Source organism: Juglans microcarpa x Juglans regia, chromosome 3S (assembly GCF_004785595.1).
Source record: "Juglans microcarpa x Juglans regia isolate MS1-56 chromosome 3S, Jm3101_v1.0, whole genome shotgun sequence".
Taxonomy (NCBI): Eukaryota; Viridiplantae; Streptophyta; class Magnoliopsida; order Fagales; family Juglandaceae; genus Juglans; species Juglans microcarpa x Juglans regia.
In genome coordinates, this window is record NC_054599.1 from 24,434,055 (window position 1) to 24,441,830 (window position 7,776).

General features: G+C 35.6%; 1 protein-coding gene across 1 annotated transcript; it reads left to right on the forward strand.

Moving 5' to 3' along the window:
- The first annotated feature begins 298 nt into the window (after window positions 1-298).
- On the forward strand, window positions 299-5,041 carry LOC121258343 (cyclase-associated protein 1-like). Its single transcript, XM_041159843.1, has 10 exons — window positions 299-769; window positions 1,593-1,761; window positions 1,844-1,908; window positions 2,339-2,645; window positions 2,727-2,871; window positions 2,971-3,080; window positions 3,176-3,231; window positions 3,335-3,391; window positions 3,585-3,728; window positions 4,627-5,041. The coding sequence occupies exons 1-10, from the start codon at window positions 497-499 to the stop codon at window positions 4,711-4,713; spliced, it is 1,413 nt and encodes a 470-aa protein (XP_041015777.1). The 5' UTR covers window positions 299-496; the 3' UTR covers window positions 4,714-5,041.
- The last annotated feature ends 2,735 nt before the right edge of the window (window positions 5,042-7,776 follow it).

The window sequence follows — 7,776 nt, forward strand, 5'->3', positions numbered from 1 at the left end:
AACTCATTACTCAAATATGTCCATTATAAAGTAATTTTTATGTTATTTATCGGACACTTGATATTGATGAAGAAAAAAATAAAACGGTTCTAGCTTATGCTCCAATCAAAATCATGTGGACCCTAATCTATTATCTACAGACCCGGCTTTTTCTGTAATTAATCCGCGGTCATTCTTTCCTCAACAACTCCCGGGTACTTACAGGTGTTCCACAGCGCACGAACCTCCCAGATTCCCTCTCATACCGACACGTGTCAACCTCTCTCTTTCAACCCAAACCATCCCCACGCGCCAATGTCTCGGATCAGTACCTCCAAATCTACGTATTCTTTTTCGCCTTTCGGCCTCTCATATTCGAGAGTTATTATTTGAAAAAAAGTAAAAAGCAGAAGAAGGCAGAGAAAGAAGAACTAATTAACAGCCACTACGTGAACCAGATTTTCTCCATCTCACTTGGACAGTGTGGTGTTTGAGACGCTGAGAGAGAGAAAAAGTGATGGAGGAGAAGCTGATAGCTCGGCTGGAGTCGGCGGTGACTCGGTTGGAGGTGCTTTCGACCGGGTTCGGTTCGGGAGGTGTACCTGGTATAGACGTAGAAACGGTGTCGGATCCGTCGATTGTGGCGTTTGACGAACTGATTGGGCAGTATTTGGGTAGGGTTTCGAGCGCTGCTGAGAAGATTGGGGGACAGGTATTGGAGGCCACTAAGATACTGCAAGAAGCCTTTAATGTTCAGAAGGAACTTCTCATCAAGACCAAGCAAACTCAGGTCCGTTATTTCGCCTATAAACAATACATTCATTGATGCATTCTAAACTCATATGATATATGGAACTTAGCGGCGAAATTTCAATCTGGTAATAAGAATGATTGGATTGATGCTTAAAATAATTGGATTGGATTCAATTTGGTAATAAGAAATGGCGGTATCGCCCAAATTGTATCATTGTTAGCTTGTCGCATTTATAGTATCACTGGCTGAATCAAGGTGCCTTGATACTGAAAATGGTCAAGTTGAGCGAACTTTATTTTGCTATTTTTGCTATGATAGCATAATTGCTATAATTCTTATATTCTAACAAAACGGGAAAGTAAAAAACGAAGAATTATATGGATCTGATCCGGTGAGTGTTCATTTCTCTTGTGCAAATTGTTGAGAAGTAAAGTTGATTGGCGTGGTCGGTTTTAGAATCCCAGTGAGTTGGCCAGAAATTTCATTGAGAATTATCATACAAGCGTAAGCGTACACGGATTTTTGTTTTTTCAACTAATTTCTTGAGGTTAATGTTTCTAAGAATTGTGGCCGTGGAAAATTACTACTTTGTTTGGAAACTTGATTTCTGTGGGGTCATTTTCTTCTTGGAAGTCAAGTAATTGGAAACCTCTAGTTTTATTTTTTAAATAATTAAGCAACTGGAAATATCATGTTAGTTTGAGTGATTGAATACCATCTTGATTTTTGGCTTATAGCTCCTTCCAAGAATGGAAGGAAATGATAGGTTTGGGTGCTATATAGTCATAATAATATCTTTGGCAGTGTTACTGCTTGCAAGTTAAGGGCCACAATTTCACGGTTTTCACTTATTTTTTAGAAACCTGATGTTGCGGGATTAGCTGAATTTCTAAAGCCATTGAATGGAGTGATCATGAAAGCAAATGCATTGACAGAAGGAAGGCGATCTGATTTCTTCAACCACTTGAAGTCTGCTGCCGACAGTCTATCAGCTTTGGCATGGATTGCATATACTGGCAAAGAGTGTGGTATTGGAGAAATTTGATTGGTTTTGTAAGCCTGAGGCAGATGATTTGTTTCGCGTTCATTGACTCGTCATTTTTTTCCAAGGTATGAGCATGCCTATCGCACATGTGGAAGAAAGTTGGCAGATGGCTGAATTTTACAACAACAAGGTAAACTAAATGTTTTCAGGAAGTCAGTAGTTTGCATTTAAATGTGATCATGAACTACTTAAGGGTGTTATTTGTCACACAGAAACCAATGGGGAAGGATAATAACCTGCCGTGTAAGTAGAATAAGGGTCAGAGAAGAACATTTAGTCCATCCTTCTTTATTTTCATAGATATTTTCTGTGTGTAGTGTATACTTCATTAAAAAGGAAAAGAATTAAGAATGGAAAGCTTAACATGTAGAATTATTGTATTTCATTTGGTTCATGTCTGATACTTCCATTGAACCATGGGTAATGTATTGTGGTCCATAATTACATGACCTAACTGCACACATTCTTCCTTGCAGTATTGAATCACAAGTTATGGTAATGGATTTATGAGCTAAAGTTACCAATGGCTAGGTACTGACACTTCTTGTTGTGAAAGTCAGATTCTTGTAGAGTACAAAAGCAAAGACCCAAATCATGCTGAGTGGGCCAAAGCCATTAAGGAACTATATATGCCGGGATTGAGAGATTATGTTAAGAGTAACTATCCTTTAGGCCCAGTTTGGAGTCCTACCGGAAAACCTGCTGCTGCTCCACCAACAACTCCTACACCAGGAGCCCCTGCCCCTCCACCTCCTCCACCAGCTTCGCTCTTCGGTTCAGAATCTTCTCAGGCTTCATCATCACGCCCAAAAGAAGGAATGGCTGCTGTTTTCCAAGAAATTAGTTCAGGGAAGCCTGTGACTGCAGGTTTGTCTTTTTACTCTTTTGTTACTTTTTTCTTTTTTATGGGTATTTCGGAAATTGTGATTTGGATTCCCAACGTGCCAGGTCTAAGAAAAGTCACAGATAATATGAAGACAAAGAACCGTGAAGATAGAGCTGGCGTTGTTGGTGCCAATGAAAAAGGCTGTACAAGTACGTCTACTTTTTCTAAATCTGGACCACCAAAGTTGGAGCTTCAAATGGGTCGTAAGTGAGTATGCTGATCTTCATTATGTTAATTTGCTTTACATAAGGAATTGATGCCGGTACGTGATTTCTCTATTTTCACCATTTTTGTATCTCCTGGCAGGTGGGTTATTGAGAATCAAATTGGAAAAAAACAATTGGTTATTGATGACTGTGATGCAAAACAATCTGTATATGTTTATGGATGCAAAGATTCTGTCTTGCAAATTCAAGGTAGTTTGATGACTGTTACAGGCTTGTGAATTATGCTTTATTTACATGTTTAAGAAAGCCACGAGGGAAATTATTTTTATTTGGGCAATATGCAGGCAAAGTCAACAATATAACAGTTGATAAGTGCACTAAGATGGGAGTTGTATTTACGGTTAGTAAGATATATGGTAAAGAAAGAACAACTTTTTTGGATAATGGAGGCAGCGTATGTCAAGTTATATTGATTAGTTTACTACATTTGTTTGAAAATGCAGGATGTTGTGGCTGCTTGTGAGATTGTAAATTGCAATGGAGTTGAGGTGCAATGCCAGGTATTTTTATTTCCCCATAAGCATTTAAGGATGATATGACGTCAAATTGAACAAACAAACGATGATGTTATTGTCCCAGACTTCATGCTAATAAGGCATAGCAAATAGAATTTGATTGACAATGTTATCAATACCTTGTATATGAACTTGTAACGTAATCTGAGTGTTTTTACCTACTTTGTGCTTATCATAGGGTTCGGCTCCAACAATTTCAGTGGATAATACGGCAGGCTGCCAATTATATCTAAGCAAAGAATCTCTTGGGGCATCTATAACAACAGCTAAGTCAAGTGAGATCAATGTATTGGTACCTGGCGCCGAGCCTGATGGAGATTGGGTATGTTTCCTTATTTCCTTTCTCTATTGTGAGTGTGGGTGTTGTGACTTAAATTTATGCTTGGTTATTCTCCTCCTTTTTAATTCTTTTGGTGTACTCTTTTTGGAGGGAGGTGCTTTTCTGATCTATCAGTTGAATACCTGACCTAAAACATAATCTTATTCACTTCTGACTGTGCAGTTATGGTTTCCTTTTCTGACTGGAAGTTTGGTAGAGCTGGTTGTTAGGGTATATGTGATATTTGGTTTGTAAAGTGGAATGCTTGTTGGTTTATTGGATGGCTGGGGATTGGCATTGATCAGTATTTCCATAGTTTAATCGCAGTTGACTGATGAAATTGAACATTAGGCATGCATTGCTCCATGCATGGTGAAACTGGTCTTAGTCGCAGGTGGTTTGAGTAACACTGGTGACTTGACCATGTGAAAACCATTATTAATATTTTAGTCCTTCCCTCTTGAACCTGGTAAGGGGTGACTAGAGTGTAGATTAGGTATATGGTGTAGAGAGTCAGCATAGTCATCTTTGTAAGGGTGGCATTGGAGAAGTATTGCTCTTCGTACTAAGTCTAAACAGTATTTCTCTTGCATTAAAATTAGTAGTCTCTACCCCCCTCCAAACTTGTCGGAGAATGCTTCTGCAGTTTGATAAATTCTGGATTACTGCTCTGCCTAATTTAATAACCTGTATAATCTATGCTTTGCTTTATTTGCCTAATTACTATAGCCTGCAAAAACATCATAGATAACAATGAACTGTATCTGACGTATGTTGCCATTTAATATGTCTGCCGGCCATTAATATCTTTCCAATGAACAATCTGCATCAAAAGGAGAGTGCATCCATGCTATGTGTTCTCGAGTTTACTTTGAATAGCTTACCCTGTGTTCTGTTGCAGGGGGAGCATGCGTTGCCGCAGCAGTTCGTTCACGTGTTTAAAGATGGCCACTTTGAAACTACTCCAGTCTCTCACTCCGGAGGTTGATTGGAACTATTTTTAATTGCCAATTCGGGATCCTATATCTTATTTTATTCCTTGGGTGGATTTGTAGTTTCTATTTCTTGTTTCTTTGATTCAATTGCAGTTGGTGTACAGTTGTTATACATTGGTGATCTGTTTGCTACGCTGTTGTTCATTCATTCGGTTGGCTTATCACACCGTTCGAAATGTCTGCAATAATCTTTTGCAAGGTTTATTTCTAAATGAATGTCTTCTGCTGAGGTTTCTGAACCTGCCTTTGTCCTGTAAGGAGTACTTACTGTAACGTTTTACTTTGTCAGCATTTCATAATTATTTATATTGCATTACTCTACCTATATTGACCTGTAATTTAAAGAACAGTTAAAATTGTGGGGATGCAAAGATGTTGGTTGTGTTAAATTGATACAGAAAATCAGTAGCTTTACATTAATGTAATCAGATGTCTAAGCACTAGTCCGAACTCTCGGTGGTCGCATTTTCTATCTTTAGGTTGTGTCCTGGTGTCGCAAGGATTGCCTTAGATTGAACTGGCAAACCTCTCGGTAGGATCTATGGAGGGGATATTTGGATCCTCCAAGTAACCAAGCCCACGATTAGGAAGCCGGTCCAAAGCTTTAGCTTAGGGTTGGGAGGGCCACGACCAAAGGGCTTGTAACCACGGCCACGTGGCAAATAACTCCCCAGAGAGTTGGAGATCGGACCCACAGTAGGATATATCATCTTAGGCAAGATAACTTCTATACAACAGGAGATATCATCTCTGATTTATAAGGGATCATGAATGATACATACACGAGAATGGTAAAGAGTTAGTTGACATCATGTCATGTCTCTGTCTTTCTATAAATAACCTACGAGAGGTAACAAGCACTTCACTTCCTCTTTTACATATACTTATTCTTATATTATATTTCTGATTTAAGTATCTGAGCCTATCCAAGACAATCAGTGCCGCCCCTTTATTGTTATAGATCAACCGTATGGTTGGTGGTGTGAAACGCATTATTTATAATTTCTATCCTTGATTTATATGTTCATGAATTATGTAAAGCGTGCTAGATACGAAATTGAGAAAAAGAAAAAGAAAAACAAGAAACATAGAAGGGTGCTGAAAATATTGGGTAACGGCCGAAGGGTACCCTCTCCATGGCTTAATGCCATTCAAGAGAAATTGTGTGGGACTGTGGCCCAATGTGGCAATTCCATGCGGGTGGAAGTGACCTCTTATATGCTTTCTGAGAGAAAAACCACTGTTATAAGAATTAAAATAATTATAAAATTCATAAAGAAATTTGAAAAGTGCAACGACTGAAAATTTTTTAAAAAAATAAATTCATAAATTGACATAATTTTATATGATATGTTAGATATATTTTATAATAAAAATAATTTTATAATTACATCAAATTACGTTAATTTATAAATTTATTTTTATTATCGAGATTAAAGCATTTCTCGAGAAAATTACAGGGTTATGTTGTTATACCAAGTATTTGATATGTGGGATAAGTCTCTTTCAATAAAGCTAACAATAGAAAACAAAAACCGAAAATTTGTAGATTCACCTATTTGAGTTTTATATATTTGTTTTTTCGTCGTTTCTAGGTGAGCATATTTATTGCAAAGTCCTTATCCTTTCTTTTCTCTCTTCCATTTCTACCCTTTACTTATTATTTCTTCCATCATATATTAACATTATTTTTGTCATTTTATTTAAATACATATATTGATATATAAATATATATTTAAATAAAAAATAAAAAAAACAAATTACACAAATATAAAATGTAAAGATGATAAGAAGCCTCTCTTTTTTTTAAAAAAAATATATATTAATCATCCTAACTTTTATTATCATCTTATTATTTTTATGATGTGATATTAAATGATAGATTCTCAAATAAAATATAATAAATAATTTTTAATTACTTAATATCACATTATAAAATAATAAAAATTAAATAATAATTAAGATACATATAATTATTAAATTTATCTCAATTCATCGTTATAACATTTTAAAATTAAGTCAAATAATCAGTCTTTTAATCTTTTGGAAAGCGTTGCAACGTAGCTGAAGGGTCGCGGTTTAGAATTTAGAAGTGTCGTTTCCCACGTGCTGTTTGTTGTTTCTCCTTTTTTCAGTCACAGTACAAAAGGTGAAAAGATAAACTTTTAAAAGACCGATATATTGTATTGATCTGAACTTGACTTGACTCATGTAATTCACTTGCGAGTCCATATTTACTAAATGAATATTATTATATTATTTTGAATAGACATTCACTAAATTATAGAACTGCTGTCTGCCCATATTTATTAGTACAAATATTAAAATCACACGACTTGAATTTTCTGTTCCAAGTCATCGTCTTCCAAAGGTTAAAGTGCGAAAATGGGAGGGGTGTCTGTCTGCCGTCTGGGTTAAACTCCCCGGATATTCCCAAACAGCAAAATTCTAAGAGTCTGCAGCGCCCATGACTTTTTATTCCATGTGGTGTGAACACTCTTGTGCCATTTATTTATGAGTTACCAGAATCCGAGTCAAGTCTTCATTCCTTGTCGATTATGCAAGTTTTTCCACCCCCTTGTGCACGTCAATCATTAAAGTGGTATGTATTTGAATAGTTAAAAATTTAAAAGTATTGGTATTGGTTTAGTTGAATGTCATGGCTAGCTAAATTTTAGTTAAGTAGTTCAAAAGTGATATGTATTGCAATAGTCGGAACTCTATTTTGAGCTACAATAAATCTATTCATTTCTCTACTTTTGAGCCACTATTTATCTTTAAAATAATATTTTACTCTAAAAATATTTTTAATGGCTACTATTGAATATTTAAGTTGAGAAAAAAAAATTAGTTGAAAAACTATAACTTTAAGTAACAATTAAATTATAAATTAATATATAGAGTGTATTTATAAAATTAAAAAAATTATTTTTAAAATATCATATATTATATTATTATTTTAATTTTTGAATAAATAGTTGAATATTGACTAGTTTCTTGAATGATTTTAACTTTAATCAAAGGAAAAGTATTCTTATAGCACACCGAAGTGCACA

What these genes read in the sequence shown, in the direction of transcription:
- LOC121258343 (XM_041159843.1), top strand. Translation starts at nt 497, where the DNA reads ATGGAGGAGAAGCTGATAGCTCGGCTGGAGTCGGCGGTGACTCGGTTG. An exon ending in TTCTGTCTTGCAAATTCAAG is followed by an intron (nt 3,081 to 3,175) that starts GTAGTTTGATGA and finishes GGCAATATGCAG; the next exon opens with GCAAAGTCAACAATATAACA. An exon ending in GAGTTGAGGTGCAATGCCAG is followed by an intron (nt 3,392 to 3,584) that starts GTATTTTTATTT and finishes TGCTTATCATAG; the next exon opens with GGTTCGGCTCCAACAATTTC.